Consider the following 27,435-nt stretch of genomic DNA (forward strand, 5'->3'; position numbering starts at 1 on the left):
TTCATCTCAAATCGACGAGAGCCACTATGATTCTCATTGCGCCCCGTTGGCCTCGTCAGCATTGGTTCTCTCTGCTCCTTCAACTCAGTGTTCTGGAGCCTCTACTTCTGCCTGTTTTTCCCTCTCTGCTGTCCCAGAGTCGGGGTTCGCTGTTGCATCCCAATCTTCAGTCTCTACATCTCACTGCTTGGTTCCTTTCCCCTTGACTTCGGTTCCTGTTTCTCAGTCTGTGAGGGAGGTTTTGGAAGCCTCGCGCAAGGTTTCGACTTGGCTTTGCTATTCCCAGAAGTGGTCTAGATTTTCATCTTGGTGTTCCTCGCACCATCTGGATCCGAGCTCGGTTCCGGTGTCTTCGGTTCTGGATTATTTATTGCATTTGTCCCAGTCTGGGCTAAAGACGACTTCCATTCGAGTGCATCTTAGTGCTATTGCGGCTTTCCATCGGCCTCTTGAGGGTAGGTCCCTCTCTCTTCACCCTCTGGTTGCTCGTTTCTTGAGGGGGCTTTTGAATGTTCATCCTCCTCTGAAACCTCCTCCTGTGGTTTGGGATCTTAATGTGGTTTTGGCTCAACAGATGAAGCCTCCGTTTGAACCCATTGCCAAATCTCATCTTAAATTTCTAACTTGGAAGGTGATCTTTCTGATTGCGCTCACGTCTGCTCGTCGAATTAGTGAGCTGCAGGCTTTGGTTGCGGATCCACCTTTTACTGTGTTCCATCATGACAAGGTGGTTCTTCGCACTCATCCTAAGTTTTTGCCTAAAGTTGTGTCTGATTTCCATCTCAATCAGTCCATTGTTCTTCCGGTGTTTTTTCCGAAGCCCCATTCTCATCCTGGTGAGGTGGCGCTTCACACACTTGACTGTAAGAGGGCGTTGGCTTTTTATCTCCAACGCACTAAGTCTCATCGGAGGGTTCCTCAATTGTTTTTGTCCTTTGACCCTAATCGGTTGGGACATCCTGTTTCCAAGCGCACTTTGTCCAACTGGTTAGCGGCTTGTATTTCTTTTTGTTACGCTCAGGCTGGTCTTCCACTCCATGGTCGAGTTACAAGGCATAAGGTCCGAGCGATGGCAGCTTCTGTTGCTTTCCTCCAGTCTACTCCTGTGGAGGACATCTGTAAGGCTGCCACTTGATCTTCGGTTCATACTTTCACCTCCCATTACTGCCTGGACACGTTGTCCAGAAGTGACGGCCGGTTTGGCCAGTCGGTTTTACGTAATCTGTTTTCCTAAATTGCCATCCTCCCACCTGCCCTTTTTTGGTTGGCTTGGAGGTCACCCACATGTGAGAATATCATGCCTGCTTGTCCTTGGATAAAGCACAGTTACTTACCGTAACAGGTGTTATCCAGGGACAGCAGGCATATATTCTCACAACCCGCCCTCCTCCCCGGGGATGGCTTCTTTGCTGGCTATGGAACTGAGGACCACGAGGTGGGGATGCGCCCTCTAGTGGAGGGAGAAGGCATGCACATGCGTGGTGCAGCATAGCAAGCTTGAAACTTCAATCAAGTTTGCTTGAAAAGCTGTCCACGCTGGGGCTCCGTAGATGACGTCACCCACATGTGAGAATATATGCCTGCTGTCCCTGGATAACACCTGTTACGGTAAGTAACTGTGCTATATGTATCTGCTAAGCGGAAAAAGCAGGGGGAATGGCTTCTCGCTCTTTTAGCGGAACTGGAAGCATTACGGAGGCAAAATCGGGTGAGTCTAGCTGGACCGGAGGTCCAGAAATTCAAATCTATTCACTCCCAGATTAATGAGATTTTGGACCAACGTGCGCGCCAAGACATTATCAGAAATTTTGTCTTTACCGATGGGGTGGCAAAGCGGGCAAACTTCTTGCAACGTTGGTTAGGCCCTATCGGAAAAAACATTTTATTAGAATGGTAAAGAATCCCAGGGGAGATTGTTTTACTCAGGAAGCTCAAATTCGGGAGCAATTTATAGAATTCTATAGCGCTCTTTATTCGAAGAGGGACTTTACTGAGGAGGAACAGGATAAATTTTTCCAGAATCTCCCTCTTCCGCGGCTTTCCGAGGAACAGGCAGAGCGGCTGAATGCTCCCATATCTGGAGAGGCAATCCGAATGGGGATTAAGAAGTTGAAGCTTGCTAAGTCACCAGGACCCGATGGGTTTGGCCCGGAATACTACAAACTCTTGCCTGATCTTCTTGATCAACCTTTGGGGAACTATTTCAATTTCCTCGCTTCCACGGCTTCGGGTCCCCGATGCAATTTAGCTCATATTACACTGCTCCCAAAACCGGGTAAGGATCTCGGCCAGGTTGGATCCTTTCGCCCGATCTCACTGTTGAATCACGATGTCAAGCTTTTAGCAGCTATTCTGGCGGCCCGGCTGAATTTATTTTTACCCCAGCTCATAGGGGATGATCAGGTAGGGTTTGTCCCTCAGCGTTATGCTTCCATGAATCTACTTAAAGCGTTGACGGTGCTGCATAAACATCAGAGAGGCAGTGGCACTTCTGCAATAGCAGGCCTTGATATGGAAAAAGCCTTTGATAGTATCTCTTGGCAATATCTTTTTTGGGTCTTACCGAAGTATGGTGTTGCTGGGCCTTTCCTTCATTAGATTCAGGATCTTTACACTGAGCCCCAGGCCCATCTTATCATCAATGGTGGCCTCTCGTCTTCTTTTCAGCTTTGCCGGGGAACGCACCAGGGATGTCCCCTTTCACCCCTGCTGTTCGGCTTAGCTATTGAACCATTAACCATTAAAATTCGCTTCTGCCCTGAGCTCCGGGGTATCCGGATAGGGAATGCAGAGTGTCGTATTACCTTATTTGTGGATGATATCTTGCTCTTTCTCGACCAGGCCCCCTGTCATCTGCCGGTGGCGTTGCGCTTGGTGACTGAGTTTGGCTCCATTTCCGGTCTTAAAGTGAATTGTGTGAAATCTGAACTGCTACCTTTGTCGGGGCTGGGGTGGGAGCCATGGCATGATGCCTTACCAATCCCTCCAGTGCGTAAACCGATGCGTTATCTTGGAATATATCTGCATATGGACCCTCGGGTTATGTACCGCAGTAACATATTGGTGGCTATAGATAACATTGGAGCTCTTTGTGCCCCATGGAGAGATCTCCTATTGTCCCTGCTGGTGAGGGCGGCATTGGTTAAGATGATATAGCTGCCCAAATTACTGTATCCTATACAAGCGGTGCCTTTTTGGGTGTTAGAACAGGACATCCGTAAACTACGTTCTCTTTTTGCTACTTTTCTTTGGCGACATCAATCGGCGCGCATTGCGTATGCAAAGTTAATTCTTTCCAAGAGGGAGGGGGGCATGGGTCTTCCTATAATGTGGCGGCTCTTAATGCGCTTTATTCACGAAGGGGTGACAGGGACCGCTAGGTTTTCCCCTTCGGAGTGGATGTCCGGTTGGTTTGCACCTTTCACATTTCTGAATCTCTTGCACTCTTCTTGTACGTAGAGTACACAGAGGGGTGTCTTGTCCTCTAAATTGAGGTTTCTGCGCCCTTTTCGTATGGCCTGGTGCTGGTGGCGTGCAGTACAAACCCGGTCTCCCACTGCTTCTCCTTTTTTACATAAGGCAACCCCAATTTCCTACCGGGCCTTGGTCATTCTCTGTTCGTGGGTTGGGCTTCCTGGGGCGCTTTCCTTCTTTTCCATCTGATTGATTGGGAAACTGGGTTGTTTTTTTTTACCTTTATCCAACTCCAAGATCAGTGGACCATCCCTCGCCATCAATTTTTTGCTTATTTGCAAGCTCGTCATTATTTTCAAAGTATCCAATTACACGGCGGGGCAGTGTGGCCCTCTTGATGAGCTTCTTCTTAGTGTGCCGGCTTCCCAAAGTTCCCTTTCTGTGTGGTATAGGGTGATTTGTTCCTCTGTCTCTCCGGGGCCCTTAAATTCTCTTTGGGACTTAGGGAATCGGGAACTTGCTGCGTCTTATACCCCTGATACCTTCATGGAGCTCTTCCATACTTTATATGCTTTTGTGAAATCCGCGGCTTGGCAGGAGACCCAATTCAAGATCCTTCATAGGGCATATATTACTAGGGAACGGAGTGCTCGCATGGGTCTCTGGGATACCGTTCTGTGCTCTAAATGCAAACAGGCCCCTGGGACATTCCTGCATTCATTTTGGAGTGTCCAGAACTTACTCTGTGGAATTCTTCCTTTACACAGCTTCAATTGGTATTGCAGTGTGACCTGGGGTAGGATTACAAAACACTACTTCTTGGAGATCAAACCCTACTGGAAGCACAAGGCCTCACTGTACCTCAGCGCCGTTTTATTTATCTGACCCTCCTCATGGTTAAACAGACGATTCTACAATACTGGACCCAGGAAGGGGCTATTCCCATGGACTGCTGGCTTAATCAGATGTCTGAGCTAGCACGGTTTGAGTTATGCTATCATACACGTTCCACCAGTTCAGAGGTTCGGGCATACCTGGCTTTATGGAGGGTGTTCTTGCAGTTGCCTCTAGTCTCTCGCCATGGGGAGGGGAGGTAAGGGGGTGTTTGTTTGGGGAGGATGTATGGTGTGTGCATGTCTGTGTGATTGGTTTGTGGTGGCTGGTGTGGGTGATGTATCTTGTGTAGGGGATTCTTCAGGATAGGTACTACGTTTCTATGATAAAAAATTTCTGGGGTCAAGTAGGAGAACTGGGCTGTTCTAGTGGTTGATGTGTTTTGAGAACGCGGATGGGAGATATCTGCTGCTCATTGTTGCTGGTTTCTTCTGGCATTTTTGTTGTTCTTTAGTTTTTTCAAATGTACACCATGTAATCTTTATGCCAGTACTGTGCTCTCTTCTGGTGTGGCTACTTGTCCTGTAATGTTTTTGCACTCTTCCCAGCCACTTGTATTTGTTTGCATCTGTATTTCCCGGTTGCATTTGTATTTCCTGTATGTCCTTTGTTGCTTTGGTTGACTTCAATAAACATGATATAAAAAAATATATATATATGTTACATAATCATTCATACAAAATTCCTTTTTAAGCCCACATAAATGGGGAGACATGATACTATTTAAAAAACAAATTTATAAGAAAAGATAAAGGAAATAATTCTCGATTCATCCCGCAAATCTTAAACCATTCCTTACTCTTATAGGGATTCTTAATTTTTTTCTCCTCTTATTTCTCAACAGTGAAACTTAAACCTCTTAAAATTAACTCATTTCTGTTCTCGAGCAATTAGAAATTGTTGCAATTGTATGGGATCCCAAAAAACATATTCAATGTCTTGTAGCTTGACAAGACATTTACATGGGAATTTTAGGTAAAAAGATGCCTCTAGAGCTAAAACTCTAGTTTTTAACTTCAGAAACTCTTTCTTCCTTAATTAAGTAGCTCTAGAGACATCTGGAAAAATTCTAACCAAATCCGCACAAAATTTTAGTTAACCTATTTTTAAAATAAAGTTTCATTATTAACATCTTGTCTATCCAGGGCAGGATTAATTCGTCGAGGGCCCATAGGCATACAAGTACACTGGGCCCCATGCCCTGCCCCACCCCACCATGCGCCCAGGTGGAAACAGGAAGCTGCGTCAGAGAGAAGCTTTGGGCAAGTAGCACCGCTTGCACAATTACAGTTCCTGTTGCCTTTCTTACCTGCGTTGCTTGCTTGTCTTACTTTCCATCAATGGGGGGGGGCGTTGCCAATCGATGCTGGAGGGGCCCATTGCCGTTTGGAAAAAAACAATGTTGATGCCTTCCTTCATCTGCCCCCCTGACCATTTTGGGCCCTAGGCACATGCCTACTTGGCCTATTGGTTAATCCTGCACTGTGTCTATCTCACTCATGCATGTTATCACCAGAGTGGACCGACTCTTGATCACATCCTGACTACGGTATATTCCAAAAACTCAGTCAAATTAATTTCAGTTGTGACCAAATGGTCCACCTCCTGGGTAGATTCTATTTTTTTTTGTTTTTGAGGAACATGATAGTAATTATTAATTGGAAAATTCTCCGTGTTGGACAACCCCAGTATTTCTTTAAAAAATTTCCTTAATAGGATTTCAGGTGATAGTAAATGAGTTACTGGGAAATTGACCAAGCGGAGATTTCTCGCTCTGGACATATTTTCCATTAATTCCATTTTAGAATGTATCACTGTAGAATCTTTAACAGCAGATACTGAGACAGCTTGAAGTGTATTACAAGGTTCCAGACCTCTTATCTGTTTTGTACAAGAAACCCAACTTATCTGAGTTTGTGGTCCTAGGTTCCCCCTTTCTTATTGGGCTTCTAAAGTGGAATCTGCTAAATGGTGAGAAATGGCTATACTGTTTACTAAAGGTTTGACAGTGGAGGTTCAGTGGCTAGTGAGTGATCCACAGGGTAGGTTTTTGTGGATGGTGGTGGTTTTTAATAGGGACACATATATGTTGGTGAATCTTTATGTCCCAAATGATAAGCAATGTGACGTCATCAGTAACGCGGCAGAGTGAAATCCCCGAAGGACAAGGCCAGGCAGCCTGTTTAGAGTGCTGCTGGCCCGACGCTGCTTCAGTTGAAGGTAGGGTTTGCTCACGGGCAGCGGGGAGGGAAGGATGGAGGGGCGGCGGCGGGGGGGGGCAGGTTGAAGAATTGCTGACGAATCCCGGGACTAGGACTTATTTTTGGGGTAGGGCTTATATTAAGACCTAGCCTGAACATGATGCTAGGTCTTATTTTCAGGGAAACACGATAGTTATTGTTGTGCAATCAACAAATAAAAGTTTGAGTTAAAAAAGAAAATAAATAGTTTTTGTTGAGTTTGAAGGGCAAGCTTCTTTTCAAATTAATTTTGATTGTATCAGTGTTTTGCATCTAGTTTGCTAGTACTTATGCATTTTTTATTTTCATCATTTGAATCAACTTTCCTTTTTCTGAAAAGTGTTTTGGTTATAATAGCCTCTTTCTTCTCTCCTTTGAATCATGTCAGTAGTCAGATGACCACCTGCCTTTTTTAATATTTGAAATACATGTACATCTTGTTTGGGCTTTTAACGTGTCCACACCTAATGTAGACTTTTAATCTTTGCAGCTGCACCTTTTAGATTTTTTTTTTCAATTTTCATCATATTGTTATGCATTCTTTTTTGAAATTTAAATGCTGATGTAATAGTTTTCATAGTGTCGTCCCTTCAGTTAATAAATCAAATTTGTTTTTTTACAATCACTATTGCCAAGTGGCTCCACGACTGTTAACTCTTGCACCAAATCCTGAATGCCACTAAGGACTAGAAATAAATTAGCTTCTCTATCGTTGGAGCTCCAGTTGCAAGTTGTTTCATGAAGCAATCATTTGTTCATTTAGAAAATTGACTTCCCTAGCAAATCCTAATGTGACAATTACCCACACATTAGTGGGATGATTGAAATCTTCAATTATTATGTTGCCAAATATACCTAGGTTCCCTAATTTCTGTTACTTATTTTATTTATTTAATTATTTATATTCCGCATATCCTACAATTCTATGCAGATTACAAATTATTCAGGTACTCAAGCATTTTCCCTGTCTGTCCCGGCGGGCTCACACTCTATCTAATGTACCTGGGGCACTGGGGGATTAACTGACTTGCCCAGGGTCATAAGGAGCAGTGTGGAATCACAAAAAGATACATGACAGAGAGAAGACCTTGAGCTGGCCTCTGGGATTAGCTCAGTTGCATAAGATATGCAGAGGCATGCAGGAGAAGGGAGGGAGGATTCGCGGGAGCAATAACAGTTTTGGGGGTTTTTACCGTCGGAGTAAGGCTTTTTAGCACTCCCAACGAGCATTAAAAAGCTTTGCTCCCAAAACCACGAAAGATGTTCCCCCCCCCCTCCAATTTTTTTTTTTTTTTACCTGTATCATTCTCGATACCTGATTGATTGATTGCTCACCAAAGACTCCTTTGAAAAAAAATGCTATAAACAAAAAAGGAATTACTTGGCAAACACCATGCTGGAAGTGCCAAGTTAGCATCTGTCTTTCTTTTGCATGCAACAAAGGGCTGTACCCTAAGCACCAGAGGTGCCCCTGGGACGTTCCTGCATTCCTTTTTGGAGTGTCCAGAACTTACTCTGTGGAATTCTTCCTTTACGCAGCTTCAATTGGTGTTGCAGCGTGACCTGGAGTGGGATTACAAAACACTGCTTCTTGGAGATCAAACCCTACTGGAAGCACAAGGCCTCACTGTACCTCAGCGCCGTTTTATATATCTGACCCTCCTCATGGTTAAATGGATGATTCTACAATGTCACACACTAGAGAGAGAGACATGAGGGGACCATTTACAATTAGAAAGGAAAATCTAATAGGTGTTAGCACACCAGCACGTCAAACCCTGTACCAGAAGACATAGCAGACACACATTCACATCCCACTCTCCATGATGAGCAATAGACATTTTTCAGGAAAATATGGGTTCTCCTCCACCAATTAGAACTGTAAAAACAACTACCGTAGTTAATAAAACAGTGATCAAATGACTTTTTTGTGCAATAGCTGCTTGAGGCTTATATCAGCAAAACAGTTTTTGAAACAACAAATCTAACCAGTTATGCCTTGAATATTTCATCTGTTTGTAGACTGTTTTAGGGTAATTAAAAAGAAATATGATCCAGAGGATCAGGCCAGTTGCTGACTGTCAGTGCTATATACTGCTGTGCAGAAGATCCCAAAAATGTTGTAGAGGTGGTTCAGACAGCTTCCAGGGGAATTGCATGACACAGTTTGAGACATTTGGATGCTGAATTTAGGGACCAAAATAACAAGAAAGGCAAGTATGATGTCCAAACCAACAGCATCAATTTATTGTATAGGTTTAAACACATCCCAATCTTAGTTTTGGCATACAAATATCCCTTCCTCAGAGGACAATGGAATTTAGTAGAGTAAGCAAGCAATGAGGAAACAAATCAAAGGCCAAATCATGGCATAAAATCAGCACAACTACAATATCTCAGTGTTAGTCAATAGATTTAAAAAACCCATAAAGTCACATTGGCATTCCATTGATTTGTTTCGTCATTGCTTGCTTTCTTGACTATGTTCCGTTGTTCCCTGAGGAAGGCATATTTGTATGAAACTAGGATCCATGTTGTGACATACTTAAATCAATACACTAAATTGATGTTGTTGGTTTGGGCCTCATATTTGCCTTTCTTGTTATTATCCCAGGACAAGCAGGCAACATATTCTCTACATGTGGGTGACGTCCCTGACGGAGCCCCCTAGCGGACGTTTTCACAAGCAGACTTGACCGAAGACCTTCAGGCTTGCGATTGGCCCGCGTATGCGCGCGTGCCCCTCCCGCCCTACCTAGGGCATGCATCTCCTCAGCGTGTCCTCAGTTCTCTATTTTCCGCAGAGCCAGAAGCACTGCTCTCTTGCTTCACGCAATCTCATTGTCCCTCTTGCACCGCGGCTTATTTGGTTAGTTTTTTTTGAGTCGCTGTGCTCGCGTCTTTCATTTTCTTATTTTCACAACAAATAGGGGGCCACGGGGTCCAGGTCCCTGTGCCAGGAGGTGATATGGCTCTGGGATTGGGCCATCTGCCACAACATATTCATTCAGGCTGTCTACATTCAGGGCCAGTGCAACTGTCTGGCAGACAAGTTGAGTCATCTGCAGCCCCACGAGTGGTCCCTCTACTCCAGGACCCTGTGTCAGGTGTTTGCTCTTTGGGGGACTCCGAACATCGATCTGTTCGCATCCTCCTCAATCACAAGTTGCCCCGCTTCTGCTCCAGGGTTTACACTCCTCTCAGGATCGAGGCAGGTGCCTTCCTTCTGGATTGGACGAACGAGTTCCTGTATGCGTTCCCTCCATTCCTTCTGATTCTGAAGACTCTCGTCAAGCTCAAATCTTCGCGTGCCACCATGATTCTGATAGCTCCTCGGTGGTCCCGACAACCTTGGTTCTCCCTTCTGTTGCAACTCAGTTCCAGGGAGCCTCTTCCTCTGCCTATTTTTCCTTCTCTGCTTACGCAGAGTCAGGGTTCTCTGCTTCATCCCAACCTCCAGTCTCTGCACTTAACAGCTTGGTTCCTTGAGACTTAATGCCCTCGTGCCAGTTCTCCCAGCCTGTGCTGGATGTCCTGGAGGCGTCTCGGAAGGAGTCCACTCGACAATGTTACCATCAGAAGTGGACCCGCTTTTCTTCCTGGTGTGCTACTCGGCAGCAGAAGCCGCTGTCCGCCTCTTTGTCAGCTGTCCTGGATTATCTGTTGCACTTGTCTGGTGCTGGGCTCAAGTCCTCTTCGGTTCGAGTCCACCTTAGTGCCATTGCTGCTTTTCATCAGCCGATTGACGGGAAGCTTATCTCTGTTCATCCTGTGGTTTTCCGCTTCATGAAAGGACTTTTCCACGTTCATCCGCCCCCTCAAACCTCCTCCGGTGGTTTGGGACCTTAACATGGTCCTTGATCAATTGATGAAACCCCTGTTCGAGCCACTAGCACGGGCTCACTTAAAGTATCTTACTTGGAAAGTTCTGTTTCTTATTGCTCTCACTTCTGCCTGTCAGGTCAATGAGTTTCAAGCCTTGGTTGTGGACCCAACTTTCATGGTGGTCTCCGTACCCATCCTAAGTTCTTGCCTAAGATTGTTTCTTATTTTCACATCAACCAATCTATTGTTTTTCCTATGTTTTTCTCAAAGCCCCATTCTCACCCTGGGGAAGTGGCTCTACATTCTCTTGATTGTAAGCGGGCGTTGGCCTTCTACTTGAAGCGCACTGCTCCTCATCGTTCTGCTCTCCAGCTGTTCCTCTCTTTTGATCCTAATCGCTTAGGTCGCTCTGTCTCTAAGCGGACCATTTCTAATTGGTTGGCCGCTTATATTTCTTTCTGTTATGCTCAGGCTGATCTCTCCCTGCCGGGTCGAGCCACAGGGTCAGGGCGATGGCGGCGTTTGTTACTTTCCTCTGCTCCACTCCCATTGAGGAAATCTGTAAGGCTGCCACTTGGTCCTCGGTTCATACGTTCATCTCTCAGTACTGTCTGGATGCTTTCTCCAGGCGTGACAGCCACTTTGGCCAGTCAGTTTTGTAACATCTATTCTCCTAAATTGCCAACTCTCCCTCCATCCCTTTCTGGTTAGCTTGGAGATCACCCACATGTAGAGAATATGCTGCCTGCTTGTCCTGGGATAAAGCACAGTTACTTACCTTAACAGGTGTCATCCAGGGACAGCAGGCAGATATTCTCGCAACCCACCCACCTCCCCGTGGTTGGCTTCTTTGCTTGCTATCTGAACTGAGGACACACTGAGGAGACGCATGCCCTAGGCAGGGCAGGAGGGGCACGCGCACATGCACGGGCCAATCGCAAGCCTGAAGGTCTTCGAGCAAGTCTGCTTTCGAAAATGTTCGCTTGGGGGCTCCGTCGGTGATGTCACCCACATGTAGAGAATATCTGCCTGCTGTCCCTGGATAACACCTGTTATGGTAAGTAACTGTGCTTTTTGGTTCCTTTATTAAGGGAAGTCATCTCCTTTTTGGTGGCTGAATTTAGGGCCCAAGGTTGCAGGATTCTAAGAATCCTAATGGATGACCTCTGTTCAGGACTGTCACTTTACTGACCAGATTAAGTATGTAAGTGTGTAAAATCGGGGAATAAATATCCTCCAAGTAGTTATGATTGTTGGAGGAGCAGTACATATAAGTCAGTAAACACTACCTGTGCTTACTTCTTTATTTTCTCAAAGAACTGCTCTACAAAAGAGCAAGCAAAGAATGCATATAAACTTAAAATGTATATATATATGTTGTTTGAAAAGAAGTAGATTATGGCACAAAATTCAGTAGTAGTAAATCATTTTTTAATGCAGATAGAAATCAAAATGTATGATTAAATAAACAATGTTTTAATGAGGAATTGTAGTTCATGGAACCCATGTGAAAGGTAAATTAAATCAAGCGAGTGAAATAAATATGCTGAGCCATATCCAGGTAAGAAACAGAGGAGAAAACAGTGTGTACTACCTTTTAGATTACACAGGCCAACAACAACAAAAAGATTTTCTTGGTGCCTTGAGTTTCTTGACCTGTTCCTAGAGTTATTTGGGGCGCTGATTCAGAAAATTGCATGGATAGACCATATCAGCTCTAGTTTTTTAGTTATGGTTGAATTTATGTTTCTATTCTAATCAATCACTCCACCAGGATGAAAGAAAAGTACAAGGCCATCTCTTTAGTTTTGGAAAAGATAAGTTACCAAGAAGATCAATGGGTGATTTGTGTAGACTTTAAGATGGTTAATTTTCTTCTTGGTCAACAAAGTGGCTATATAAAGTATCCTTGTTTTTTATGCCTTTGGGATAGTAGACCCAAACATGAACACTGGGCAAAAAAAAATTAGCCTCCGAGGAAATATATGGTAGTTGGAAGACAAAATGTAATCAATGAACCTTTGGTAGCGCGAGATTATCATACTGCCACCACTACATGTAAAGTAGAGAGTTGCGCGGGGACAGAAATTTCAACCGTCCCCAACAGAATTCCGCCTATCCATGCCTGTTCCTGCTAGAATCTCCTCCATCCCCACGAGGAATCCCCTCTGTCCCGATAAAAAGCAGCAATTACTTCTGACAGTTTTGATTTTAGTTTTAATAAAGTTTTCCAGAAAATTCAAAACAAAGTCAGACATCTGCCAGAACCAATACCCCTTCTCCCTTCCTCTCTCCAGTCAGATGGGGTTGGCATATCAACAAAATGCTATCCCCAAAAAGTAGATTTAAGGCAGAATTTTTTTAAGTTACATATTTAATTTTGGTACCTGCTGCTAAGGGATACTTGCAGAAGCAGATGATAGTTTGTAAACAGTCTCTGTATTAAAATGGTTTTCACTGCAGAAGACCGAATTCTGATAAAGAACTTGGTACTGCTTAAAGGTTATAGTAGTCGACGATTATTAAAAATTCATACAGAAGTGTCGTGCCCAAGAATTAACGTTACACAACAAAGACACACACCTGAAACAGTGCAAGCAGCTTTTGACCAAGTACCTGGAGCACAGCATCAGTTTCATCTGGTTTACAGATGAAAAGATATTTACAGTAGCTTCACCGATTAACACACAGAATGATCACCTGTATGTACCTTTAACAGCACTGAAGTGTGAGATTAATGTCAAATGACCACTATGGACCCAATCATTCATGGTCTCAGTTGCAATCTCAAAACTCAGATTCACAGATCTGTTCTTAATCGATCCTGGGGTTAAAAAGCTGTTGTGAGTGATCCGTCACATGTTGGAAGACTACTTTATCTTCCAACAGGACAATGCCCCAGCTCATCAGTCAAAGGACATTGTAGAATTGCTACATTGGGAGACCCCAGACTTCATTGGTGCAGACCTAACCAAGTTGACTACCAGATCTATGGGTCGGATGCAGAAATGCATCTACCAGACATAGATATCTGACATCGAAGATCTTAAACAGCGCCTCATCTCTGTTTGGGCTGAGCTGAAGCAGAGTGTCATTGACAAGTCCATCAGTGGCGGCCAAAGCTGAGGGTGTGCTTTCGTGCCAAGGGAGTGCACATCAAGCATCTGCTTAATTGAAATATTACTTTTTTACTTTACATTTTTCTACAAAATATGACATAAAACCTTTTGATGTGTTTTTATTCAGTTCACAATTCATTTTTACACAGTAGTGTTGTGGTGCAATGGGAAAAATTTACAACATTTACATCAACTTCATTCAGGACACGACCCACTAAATTTCATAAGAATTGGCCAAGTTATGTGGAGGATATGAAAAAACATTTTGGTGTGGTTTTTTCAATTCACAGTGAACATATCAGGTATACATAGTCATGTTAGGACCCACCATGAAATATTCAGTTCTTTCTTAAGAAATGTTCACATATCAATGTCAAATCTTTTTTTTTTTTTTAAATCTCTGGAAAAGAAAGTGATGTAATTGCAGGTAAACAAGCAAAAATTTTCCTTGATTTACTCATGAAACAAAAGATATCCACAAAAATGTGTAATTTAACTGAGGAATAAATTAGGACACCCCCACATATCCTCCCACTTAAAGTGGCTCAAATCACACACAGGTGTATCACATCAGGTGCACATGATTAGAGCATCATTACTCAGCATTTTGAAGGAGGTTTACCCTTAAACCTCAGACATTTAGTTTGGTGTGCTCCTGACTGCTGCAGTGAGAGTGAACACCATGGTGAGATCAAAATAAATGTCTGAGGCCTTCAGAAAGAAAATTGTAACAGCTTATAAGTCTGGTAAGGGATTTAAAAAGATCTCAAAAGAATTTGACATTAACCATTCCACGGTCCGGAAAATAGTGTACAAGTGGAGGACTTTCCAAACAACTGCCAACTTGCCCAGGTCTGTCCATCCAAGCAAGTTGACCCCCAGAGCAGACCGCAAGATGCTAAAAGAAGTCTCCAAAACTCCAAAAATGTCAACATGGGACCTACAGCAGGTTCTTGTTAGTGTTGATGTGAAAATGCCTCTACAATCAGAAAGAGACTGCACACATTTAATTTGCATGGGAGGTGTGAAAGTAGGAAACCTTTGCTCTCTAAGAGAAACATCAAGGCCAGACTGGTTTGCCAGAGAAAACATAGACAAATACCAGAACTTCTGGAAAAGTGTTGTATGGACAGATGAGTCTAAAATTGAATTATTTGGACACCAGAAAAGAAGACATGTTTAGCATACACCAAATACAGCATTCCAGGAAAAGAACCTCATACCAACTGTGAAACATGGAGGTGGAAATGTCATGGTTTGGGGACACTTTGCTGCAGCAGAACCTGGCCAGTTCACCATGAATTCTACCGTGTATCAGAGGGTGCTTGAGGAACATGTGAGACCATCTGTAAGAAAATTAAAACTGAAGCGGAACTGGACCCTGCAACATGACCCAAAACATACCAGTAAATCCACCAAGGACTGGCTGAAAACTAAGAAATGGAGAGTCCTGGAGTGGCCGAGTCAAAGCAGTGGTTAAAGCTACAGCCTCAGCACCCTGGGGTTGTGGGTTCAAGTCTACACTGCTCCTTGTGACCCTGGGCAAGTCACTCAATCCCCCCATTGTCCCAGTAACATTAGATAGATTGTGAGCCTACCGGGACAGATAGGGAAAAATGTTCATGTAAACTCATGTAAACCGTTCTGAACTCTCCTGGGAGAACGGTATAGAAAATTGAATAAACAAATAAATAAAATCTTAATTCCATTGAGATTCTGTGGGGTGATTTGAAATGGTCTGTACATGCAAGAAACCCCTCAAACATCTCACAGCTGAAGAATTCTGCATTGAGAAGTGGGCCAAACTTTCCTCAGACCGAAGTCAAGATACTGGTAGATGGCTACAACAAGCATCTCACTGCAGTTATTTCAGCCAAAGGGGGGTGACATTAACTATTAGGGTGTACGGTGTCCTAATTTATTCCTCAGAATATACATTTTTGTGGATATCTTTTGTTTCATGAGTAAATCAAGGAAAATGTTTGTTGTTTACCTGTTGTTGACCTGCAATTACTTTCTTTACCAGAGATAAATTAAAAAAAGATTTGACATCCATAAATGAGCATAGGGTGTCCTAATTTTTTCACATGACTGTATACAAGAATAACAATCATCAAACATATAAGAACTATTACCAGTAAAAAACAAAAAAGAAAGAAATTATTCATAAAGTCTACCTCAAGGAGAGATTTGCAAGGACATGCTCAATGTAAATAATCTCTAAAAGAAATCAAGCTAGCATCCTAACTACAAACATTGAGATCCACAATTTCCTATCTACCCTACTGATTTAAATTAGCATTTTTTTTTTCATATTCCAGTAGAAATTTCTTCAGATGAGAATGATCAAAAATATAAATTATTTACCCGAATAATGTAAAATATGTAAATCTACAGGAAATCACAGGAAAAAAAATTGCTCCAATAGCCAAAACCCTGAATTTCAGTGCCAAGAACTGTTTCTGAGTGGCTCTTGTCACATCTGGAAAAATCTGAATTGGCTGCCTACAAAGAAAAAACTTTTTTATATTTTAAATAACTCTTTAAAACAACAGTCTCTCTGACAAGAAAGTTATCAACAAAGCTAAATGAGTAGAAATTATATCTTGAGTGTCCTCTAGGAAGGCAGTGAGTTCCTCAGCTTCTAATGCTAGGACTACATCCACCGCTCCTCTAGTTGACATTGCTAATGCTTAAGGCAAATACATAGTCTTCTAAAATACAATTGACTCTGATATTTCCAGTTTTAAAATTTCCCTAAGATATTTTCTAAGCAGTATTTCAGCTGAAAGCAAAGGTGAACAAAGGAAAGTTAAAAAGCATATAATATTAACATGCAAATGATTCCAGTTGTTCCAATTTATGATGCATAATCAAACTGTTTTTCACAGCTGAAGTACTAAATTCCATTTGATTTTGTATCTCCTCACTAGCAGATTTAATTTTTGTAACATCATATTGCAATACAGAGATAGAAGAAACAACTTTGCTAGAAAAAGATTATAATTGTTCTACTTTCCCTTTAAGCAAATTCTCAGTCCGGATGACCACTTGCCAAAGATATATATATATATTTTTTTATAAATCTTTATTGATTTTTAAACTTTGACAATGCAATACAATTATTTGAACATAAATATTTCATAAAACGCATTATTAAACATACAATTTATAATTTGAACAATCGTTTTCTCCCCCTCTTACCAAATTACTACAATAAGACAAATTATGTAATTATAATATTATAATTAAGTATTTTAATAAACAAAATATCTTTCCCTCCCTCCTCCCTCCCCTGGATGTGTAAGGAATTCTACCAACCTCAAAAAAAAAAATAATAAAATAAATACATTACAATTATTATGATGTTACAAATATAGTCAATGGACTCCACACTCTATTAAATGTACTGCCAAACACTCTGCATTCATTTTTTTCATATTTATACGTGGTACAAACATTTGTTCACCAAAACGTGTAATTTAGTCTATCATACCTCTTCCAATTATGTGTAATCAATTGGATAGCTATTCCCGTCATTATCATAAAAAGTTGACTTTTATATTTATCCAAAGAAGGCTAGACATGTAAAAGCGTACCACAGATTATGGCTTCATATGTTAGGGGAATTGCTGAATCAAGAATAAGATTAATTTGTCTCCAAATTGATTTCCAGAAATTAAGTATCAAAGTACAATAATATAACAGATGATTCAAAGTCTCTATATCATTATGACAATGCCAACATCTATTAGACCTGGAATTATCTAACTTTTGTAAGCGAGCTGGGGTCCAAAAAATCCTATGCAATAAAAATAACCAAGTTTGTCTCATAGATGCTGACCTTGTACACTTCAACCTCCAAGACCAAATTCGTGGCCAACGAGATACAGAAATATACTGTTTTATCTCGGTGCTCCAAATGTCTCTAAGACTATTTTTTGGCTTTTTATTCAAAAATTTAGAAATTAATTTATACCACTGGGCAGCCTGATGTCCTACTAAATCTGTCTGGTAGCAAAGGATCTGCAAGCTGTAATAATTTTTAAAAAATTTATATTCAGGGAATCTATTCAGAATGACCTGCTTCAACTGCAACCACCTATATTGTTGAGACCTCAGAATGCCAAATGATTGTTGTAGTTGTATAAAATCAAGCAGTTTTCCATTAGAAATAACATCATCCAATGTTCGAATACCTGCCTGCATCCAATTCTTCCAGGAGATCCCAGCACCGCCCACTTGTATCTTGGAGTTTAACCATAAGGACTGAAAAGTAGATTTTATTATAGGAATATCTGTTAATTTATCAATAAATTAAATTGTTTTCCATGTGTCCAATATTATTATGTTGTATTTAGCATATCTAGGTATACTGATACTTAATACATGAGATAATCTCATGGGAGACATAATTTTCCATTCTAGATATAGCCAATCTGGATGATGTTCCATGAGCTCGGGGAGGATCCAGTACATTCCTGGCGCATTATATAGGCCTGATGATACCTATAAAAGTTAGGAAAATTTACCCCACCCTCCACAATTGGTTTTTGCAAAAATACTAAAACAATTCTTGCATTTTTTCCCAGCCAAATAAATTTTGTAAGAATACTATTTAGTTTGTTATAAAAGGACCCCTGAAAATAAACAGGTATCATACCCATTTGATAGCAAACCACAGGCAAAATCATCATTTTACTGTTTGAACTGTCCCCCACCAAGACAAATGTAATGGGTTCAATTGCTCACACATTTCAGTTACCTTAAGCAATAAGGATTTTTCATTTACTTTTATCGTTTCTTCCAACGTTTTCTGAATCCAAATACCTAAATATTTTATGCCCTCTTCCTTCCTTAGGAAAGGGAATATATCAAATAATCCTTTGGAACAATAGACATTTAAAGGAAGAACCTCTGATTTACTCCAGTTTATCTTATATCCTGAAAATTTCCCAAATCTATCAATCATATTAAGAAAATGTGGAATGGTTGTTTCAGGATTCCTCAAATGAAGCAAAATATCATCTGCATAAGCAGGTATTCCCGACCTGCATAAGGAATACCATGAATCTCCTCTGCCTGTTGAATAGCCAATAACAAGGGTTCCAAAACAATATCAAACAGCATAGGAGATAATGGACATCCCTGTCTAACTCCCTTCTCCAGACGAAAGCGTTCTGAAAAAGTATTATTAATATATAATCTGGCAAAGGGGGAGCTATACAAGGTTTGAATCATTTGTATAAATCTAGAACCAATACCAAACCAATCCATAGCTTGATCCTAGACTGGTTCTCGAAATTCCTACGCTTACGCTCCTACACCGTTAATATAAACGGTACTTCATCCCCTCCCTGGAAGCCGATATGTGGAGTCCTGCAAGGCTCACCCCTCTCTCCTATCCTTTTTAATATTTACATGTCCTCTTTGAAACTCCTTCATCTATCCCCCCTGGAAACTCCCTACACCTATGCTGATGATATCCTCATCCTCCTTGAGACCGACTCGAACCTCACTAACCTCGCTGAGAACATATCCGCATGTATAATGAACCTTCAATCCTGGGCACATTCTGTACTAATGAAATTGAACGAGTCCAAAACAAAACTACTTTGGCTCGGCCCAATATTAAGTCATTTACCCACCTCCATCCCATTATCTTCCGGCTCCACTCTTCAGCTTGAGTTTTCAAGCAAAGTCCTTGGCATCATCATAGACTCCTCTCTCTCCTTCAATGACCACCTCAACTTCTTGGTAAAAAAATGCTTCTTTAGTCTTCATATGCTGAGGAAAGTGAGATTGTACTTTCATCATTCTCACTTTGTCATCCTTGTTCAATCCACCTTCCTCTCTAGACTGGATTATTGCAACTCCATCTATTTAAGCCTAACTAAAAAAAAAATTCCATAGACTTCAGCTAATCCAGAACGCTGCGGCCAAGCTTATTTTCGCTAAAGGCAAGTTCGACCACGTCTCCCCACTCCCAAACTTCACTGGCTCCCAGTTCACTCCAGAGTCCTCTTTAAATGTGCCTTTTTAGCTTTCAAGGCTTACATGGCATCCTCCCTCCCATTATACCACTCTTCTGGAACTCCTCTAACCCTAATTCCACTAGATCCTCCCAAAAACTGAAACTATCATTCCCCTCTGCAAAAGGTATATCACGCGTAGGAAAACTAGGAACATCTCTCCCCTTTAGAACCACAGAACTCTGGAACAACTTCACATCCCCGCTCAGAATTTCAAGCTCCCTCCAATCCTTCCGCAAACACCTGAAAACTTGGCTCTTTTCAAAAATCTAACACCTCCCGCTCTTTGGTACCCTGTCCCTCTTTATCTTCCTAACTCTTTTCTTATAACCCTTCATTGTAGCTCCTTTTCAACCTAACCCTGTAAACCGTGCCGAGCTCTACGCTTGTGGAGATGGTGCGGTATACAAACCTAAGGTTTAGTTTAGTTTAGTTTTAGTTTACATAAAAGCCAAATATCTTTTAAGGATCTATCTCCCTGAGATGTGTAGAAACCATCTCAACCATATCAAAAATGACTGGTTGTAATTTAGCAAAGTTATCAATCCCTTGAGAAACTACAATGGGATTTTACACTATTTCAGGCTTGTCCTGCAACCCATTAGTTACAGACTCCACCTGAATATTTACATCTGCAGACAGGGATGGAGGGTCTGTAGTGTCAGGACTTAGAAATAATCCATCTGAAGAGAGAGAGGGTGATAAAGTACTCACTGTTTGAGCAGTGCCAGTCAGATGTTTGTCCATAGGATCTTTAGTCACCAATAAAAAAGGGAACATCATCCTTTGAAGTACTTTGAAATGCTTTAAAGGGGCATTCCCCTTAGGTCACACGTCCTTCGGGCACGCTGCAACAGCCACGTGCATAGGCACAACTGGCTGATATACCGGGTGAGGGGACAGAGTCTGTGAACACAGTGGCAAAGATGGAAAACTCCTCTTGATTTCCAACACTCTCCAGAAACTCCTGTCCTCTTGCTTTCTCTTCTCACTCTGTAGCACGGCTGGTTCTCATTAGTGTTGTAAGCCACCTAAAAGGTTTTACCAATTGAGCAGGATAGTAAATCCTAATTTTATAAAACCTGAATATATACATAGAGTGGGGAGAGAACCAAGAAAACAACTAGAAAATCATTCCCTTCATATTGGTTAAACATGCAGAAAAGGCATCTGCTCAGTGGAGAAAAGAACCTCAGTAAATCCATCAAGCAGATGTCTTTTCTGGAGATGATTTTGTAGTTGTTTCCCTTTAGAAACTTACAGACCTGGGTCCTGACTTTAAACATTTAGGCATTACTCCCAGGGAATGATCTCATGCCACCTGAGATGCTGTTACCTTCTCAGCTTAGGCTAACCTGTAGAGCATAGGTCCAAACCCAGGCATCAACCTTGGGTCTTTCTACATAGTAGTTACATAGCTTTCACCATCTGAGCCACTGGGGTTGTTTTAGAGAAACGGGTATGGTATTTAGTATTACTACACAGATACCAGTTGTTGGATTTGTTTTTTAATGAATAATATTTTCATGAACTGTTCTACAGATGTAAGCCTCTAGCAGCTATTGTACAATATGTTTTTTGATTATTATTGTACAAACTAATTGTTTTTGCCTCTTTCTTTTATTGCTGTCTTTTCTTGTGGTAGATTATTAAATTGATGATCTGTACAGCTTGAATACCTCAGTCCTTTTTTCTTGGTAAGAAATGTTTGCCAGCTTATCTAACTTATCAATTCATAGGTGTAGCTTTTATAATGGCTGGGCTCGTTTGATTAGTAAGATGTTCTCTTCTAAATGGTGCCTCTAGAGGATTCTGTAATGTTTCAGGTTGAGCTGCTCTATACTGCTGAAGATATAAATCTAACACAAAATAATTGGCCTTATAGACTTTATATGCAATCCCATTTTCAAATCTTAAAATAAAATTTGAAGTAATTTATGTAGTACATGAAGAGATTTTTTTTTTTCTTATTTTAATTTAATGATCTAAGTTACATTTCAGTTTATTCTTGCATGTGTAGGGTTTTATTTTAGGTTTTTTGTTTTTTTGCTTCTCAGTCTGATCCAGAAGTGAAATACTAAAAAATTGATAACTAAAATATGGTATCTAGTTTAATAAATTGTGGTTAAATTGTTTCAGAAGATAGAATTCAATAGACCTGAAATCTCAAAATCAAAGTGTGTGAAGTTTTAAGAAATGTAACAGTTTCTACAGATTAATAATTTTCTGGTGCCTTACAATTACTTTTTAGGAATACTTTTTTGATCCGGATGTTTTAACAGAGGGAGAACTAGCACCCAATGACCGATGTTGCAGAATTTGTGGCAAAATCGGGCACTTCATGAAAGAGTGTCCAATGCGGAGAAAGTAAGAAATTTTAAGTTTCCTGCATTCTAAGCTGTAATTCTGTGATGATAAGACCCTTCCTGTAAAGTTACTGCTTGCCAAGAATTCAAGCCTACAGTAATACTAGATGACAGGTTCCCACACTGAATCCCACATGTAAAAAGTTGAATGAAAGGAGGGCTGATCCACTTTTCAGAATTACAGTCATCTTTGGGTATTGCTTAATTTAAAAACAAAATATGCAGTATACATCATTTAACTCCTTTTAATTCTTTCTCTTGATAGAGAGCCTTTATTATTGTTCTTTAGTTACTCAAAGGGAAGATCTACTAACCTATCAACAGCAGCCTTTGTGCTCATCCAGCAGAGGCTATCTTGAAGAGCTGGACTAAATTAGTGTTTGCAAAATTAAGAGAAATTTTGCCAGTAAACTGATTTTAAAATCAGAGTTCCCGAACTGTTGGTATGTCCTCTGTGCAACCTGTAAAATAGGCCTAGCTCCTATTTCATTGGAACCCCCCTCTAAATTATGCACATTTCATATTTTTAATTCTGGAACTTACTGGAAAACCATTGCATGTTTAGAATATCACATTGCATTTTTCCAACTATATTCCAGTTTGTCACATCATATTTTTAAATTTTTTTCTTGCAGAAATAGTTTTGCTGCTTTCCTTTTAAAAAAATATTTTTCTTTTTGTCATAGTAACTCTATTTATAATGCATGTATGATAAAACCAGGCATTTTTCTCTTCTAGTGAATTAGAAATAGCTAATTTGCCACCAGAACTTTAAATAAAGGAATAGCAAATCTCATTTTCACAATTTTAATAACATGTATAGTTTACATTGATATATCAAATATCAGCATTGAAATTCCTTAAACCATAGTGGCTTACAGAGGCATCACTGTCTACAGTTCTGATTTCTATCCCCAAAACTAGTATAATTGTAAATGTACCAAATGTAGGTTCTGGTGTGGCAACTATAGTGGCTAATAGTGATTGGTAAGCTCATAGCCCTCTCTCCCTCTACCAGTGTTATGACTTCTATTCTGTATCACCAGACTTACAGGCTGTGAACAATTGCCTCAACTATATTAAAGACGATTGAACTAAAAAAAAAAAAACCTGCTAAGTCGGTAGCTCTATGGCTGACATACTGTTTATAGGACGATCATCATGCCCCACCCATCATTTGAACTTCATTTAGGTGGTTCACCAATTCCTCTTCTGTTACGTCCCTTCCAGATTCAGTAGGCTGGGTGTTCAATCCCTTCCTACAATCCGGGAGTTACAGAAATCCAAACACGTTTCTGAGCACATGCTCCTCCCACCTCAGAGAGTTAGAGCCCCCTGTAGTTTCAGTTTCTACAAGCAATTCATGCAGAAGTCTTTTGGATTTGCTGTGAATATTTTTCTTATTTTTCCGCTTAAAGTTTGTCTTTTCAGTGGCTTGAGTGCCTTGAGACCCCTTTGCAGTGGTCCTCTGCTGGAGGGAAGGACGCAGTCCCATGGAGTCAGACTGCTGCTTCACTGAGAAACTTTGGTGGATCTGTGGAGCCAGCCTTCTGTGTAGCACTTTTCCTGGACTCTGGGTCGATTCCCCTGGAAACTCACTTGCCCTCTGACCTTGTCAAGGGTTTAAGCGTAGGCTGTATGTGTCCCGAGTAAAACTCCTCTGTGTTTTAGGGTACAGGCTGCATTTCCTACCCCCAGTTGCGTGGAGAGGATCCATGAGGGCAGAGGTCACAATCGGTGTCTGTCTGACTGGCAGTCCCAAGCTCTTCAAGTCTGGTTTTTTGGGAGCTATTCTGAGGTAGAAAATCCTTTTCCTCCTTTCAACTACAGCGAAAAGAGTTGATAGGCAGGCACTTCAAACACTGTGTATACACTTCTATTATTTCCTGTGGGAACTTCAGAGGTTGTCTGTAAAACTCTCTAAAACTCATTTTTGAGAGTTTCTGAGGGTAGGGTTCAGGTCTCCCACCTCCTGAAACCCCAAATCACTATTTTTTATTTTTGAATTTTGTTTATTTTTGCCATTTCAGGCATGATTTCACTTTTTCAATTTTATTTCTGCCTCAAAACCCCTCAATTTGAATAAAAATAATTTGGGATAGACTCCCCAGCCCCTAATCCATCAAATGTGTGCATTGATTATGCCAGATTGGCATTGGATCAGCGACTGTATACTGCATGCCATAGCACACTGAGAAGGGGGGCGGGAGCTTCGGGCATCACCTTCTTCAAGTCCTCCAGGGCTGGGGAGCTGGTCTAGGTCTGTGATTTTGGAAAATATCTCGCCCAGAGTCTGTTCTGGAGTTTGGTGCCAAACACAGGCCTGCGTTTCAGGTCTGGGGGCTCTTTTGGCTTGGTGCAGCACCTCAGCAGGGCCCTGCATTGGCAAGGTGTGAATTTTCACTGGACTTTTTTTTCATAAGAACATAAGAAGCGCCATCTCCGGATCAGACCTTCAGTCCATCAAGTCCGGCGATCCACACACGCAGAGGCCCTGCCAGGTGTACACCTGGCGTAATTTTTAGTCACCCATATCCTTCTATGCCTCTCGTAAGGAGATGTGCATCTAGTTTGCTTTTGAATCCTAGGACGGTCGATTCCGCAATAACCTCCTCTGGGAGAGCATTCTAGGTGTCAACCACTCTCTGCGTGAAGCAGAACATCCTGATATTTGTCCTGAACTTGTCCCCCCTTAGTTTCATTCCGTGTCCTCTTGTCCGTGTCAAATTGGACAATGTAAATAATTTTTTCTGCTCTATTTTGTCAATTCCTTTCAGTATTTTGAATGTCTCGATCATATCCCCTCGCAGTCTTCTTTTCTCAAGGGAGAACAATCCCAGTCTCTCAAGTCGATCCTCGTATTCCAGTTTCTCCATATCTTTTACTAGTTTCGTTGCTCGTCTCTGCACCCTTTCCAGCAGTTTTATATCCTTCTTTAGGTTGGGAGACCAATGTTAGACGCAGTATTCCAAGTGGGGTCTGACCATTGCTCTATAAAATGGCATTATGACCCTCTCCGATCTACTCATGATTCCCTTCTTTATCATGCCCAACATTCTATTTGCTTTCAGAGGACCCTGAAACCGCCGCACATTGTGCTGATGGTTTCAGGGTCCTCTGGAAAGTGTATTCTTCGGACCCAGCTTGTTGGACACAGCCGGCTAGCGTGTCAGTTTCTTCTAAACCAGTAGCACAAGTGACAGAGGTCCCTTTTAAGGAGCCCTCACATCCAGCTGTAGCAGAGCTTGATTGCATTATTCCATAAGGATATATGCCACTTTTGTTTTCTGACCCTGCTTTTATTTTGGATCGGCTGATACCCTTGCTGGGACTAGTCAACACGGTTGCCCTGAGAGTACAGATTTGGATGAAGACCCCTCCGTCCGGGGACCATTTAAGCATGGCTTTGTCCACCATTTTATTGCTGGGGTTCTGAAAGCGCAAAAAATTGGAATCTTCTTTTTACATGTCACAGTGTTCAGTCATGGACCGTTCTAATGTTCTGTCCTCATTTTTTCCATCCAATCCACACCTTCTTGGTCTGGTTATAGAAAAATAGGATGCCCAGGCTGCTATTTCTGGCTCTATCAAGCTATGTCTAAGTTTTCTCCAATGGCTCCTACTTTTCAGTGGTTTTGAGCATCCTAAGTTGGATTCCACCGTGGTGTAGGATACCCGGCGCATGGACTTCCCTAGTTATGGAGGAGTAGTGTTTAAGGGCAGGATCGCACAGTGGATATTATTTTCTTTTTTTTTTTTAACGTTTTGAAGTGGCTTTTCAGGCTTCAAGGCGGCAGCAGCCTCCTTTGTGACGCATGCTTGTCACACACAATTGCAAATGAAAGATTGAAATGGATGTCTCTCCCCAGCTAGTGCTAGATGGTATAGATTATGTGTGGACACCTTTTCTGATCTCATTCACCACTTATGCGGTGTCTGCATGCCGGTTTCTTTGGATCTGTCCTTAGGCTGGGGATGCTGCTTCCAAGGCCACTTTAAGTAGGCTTCCTTTCAAGGGTCAGCTTCTTTTTGGGACAGGTCTGGATGACCTCATGGCTATGTTGCTGATCGCTACCCTAAGTATCTCCCTGTGAATAAGTCTCACCAGACTTTGGGAGGGGACAGTAGTACTTTTGTCCCTCCCACCATTTTCATCAGAGATCCTTGGGCTCTTCCTCCCAGAGGTATTCCCAGGGATACAGTTCCCGTGACAACATTTCCAATTCCAGCCATCCTCAGACATCCAGATCCCGAGCAGCTACTGCTCCTAAACAGCCCTCCAGAGGGCTGCCTTGCTCAGTTTTACCAGGAGTGGACTCGCATGTCCTCGAATAAATGGGTGCTGGATATCATTCGTGAGGGGCACAAGATAAATTTTTTTTGCCTGCGTCCGGATTTGGTTTTGGACTCACCAGCAGGTCGGCCAGAAAAGGAGTCGAAGGGCCGCACTACTTTGCAGTGTCTTTTGGACATCCGAACACTAGAACCTGAATCGGACTTTGGCAAATACTCTTTATACTTCATCATGCCAAAGTACAACTCGGAGGACTAGAGGCCCATTCTGGATCTCATGGCAGTCACTTGCTTCCTGCGGATTCCTTATTTCCGAATGGAAACTGTGCACACAGTCATTGCTGCCATCTCTCCTAGGGAGTTCTGGCATCCTTGGATCTCACAGGGGCTTTCCTCCATATTCCAATGTTTGCAGAGCATCACAGATTTCTGGGTTTCCATGTTCTGCAACAGCATTTCCAGTATAAGGCTCTTTCCTTTGTACTCATGAAAGCTCCCTACTTTCACCAAGGTGATGGTACTTGTAGTGATTTTTCTCCGCAGTCAGGGTGTCCAGGTTTGGATGACTGGTTGATCTGGGCTCCGTCTCCACACAATTGCGCCCATACTGTGGAGACAGTGGTCTCTCTGCTACAGGGCTTGGGTTGAATTATCAACTTCAAAAAGTGCCAGTTAATGCCGTCTCAGAGCTTGGAGTATTTGGTCCTTCTCTTTGACACCAGGCAGTGTAGTACATTTCTTCCTGAGCAACACAGTCCAAAACTTCAGCAGCAGGTCAGAGATCTCTTGAACCTTCCAGGTCCCACGCCCTGGCATCTGCAAGTGCTGGGGTTCATGGCAGCCTCCTTGGAGGAGGTCCCCAGGCCAGAGCACACATTCGCCCTCTACAGGAGTCCCTCCTCTTTTGGTGGTCTCTAGTGTCATCCTTTTCAGATGCCGCTTCCCTGGACAGACTCAGCATGCAGAAGTCTGCGCTGGTGGCTTCAGGGAGAGGCTGTCCGCCAGGGTAAGCTTCTTCGGATCTTAGAGTGTTTAACTCTTATGATGGATATCAGCCTGTCGGGTTGGGGTGATCACCGTGGGGACTGCTCCATTTAAGGGCAGTGGTCTCCTCGTCAGTGGTGTTGGTCAATCAGTTGTTTGGAACTTCAGGCAATTCACCTGGTGTTACTCGCTTCCAGCACACTATGGAAGGAAAAGCGGTACGAGTGTTCTTACACAACGCCATGGCGGTGGCATATATAATTTGTCA

At 42.0% G+C, this 27,435-nt stretch overlaps 1 protein-coding gene across 3 annotated transcripts in view; it reads left to right on the plus strand.

The window, feature by feature from the left end:
* TUT7 (terminal uridylyl transferase 7) overlaps positions 1–27,435 on the plus strand; it is a 317,026-nt gene that overhangs the window by 253,159 nt on the left and 36,432 nt on the right. For 2 of the 3 annotated variants that reach the window (XM_033927693.1, XM_033927688.1), the window contains exon 25: positions 21,776–21,891. In XM_033927693.1, coding sequence (XP_033783584.1) covers positions 21,776–21,891 — 116 coding nt within the window. Of the gene's footprint in view, positions 1–21,169; positions 21,222–21,775; positions 21,892–27,435 lie in introns of those variants that run through there. The other variant, XM_033927701.1, reaches the window with a different exon arrangement.

Source organism: Geotrypetes seraphini, chromosome 1 (assembly GCF_902459505.1).
Source record: "Geotrypetes seraphini chromosome 1, aGeoSer1.1, whole genome shotgun sequence".
Taxonomy (NCBI): domain Eukaryota; kingdom Metazoa; phylum Chordata; class Amphibia; order Gymnophiona; family Dermophiidae; genus Geotrypetes; species Geotrypetes seraphini.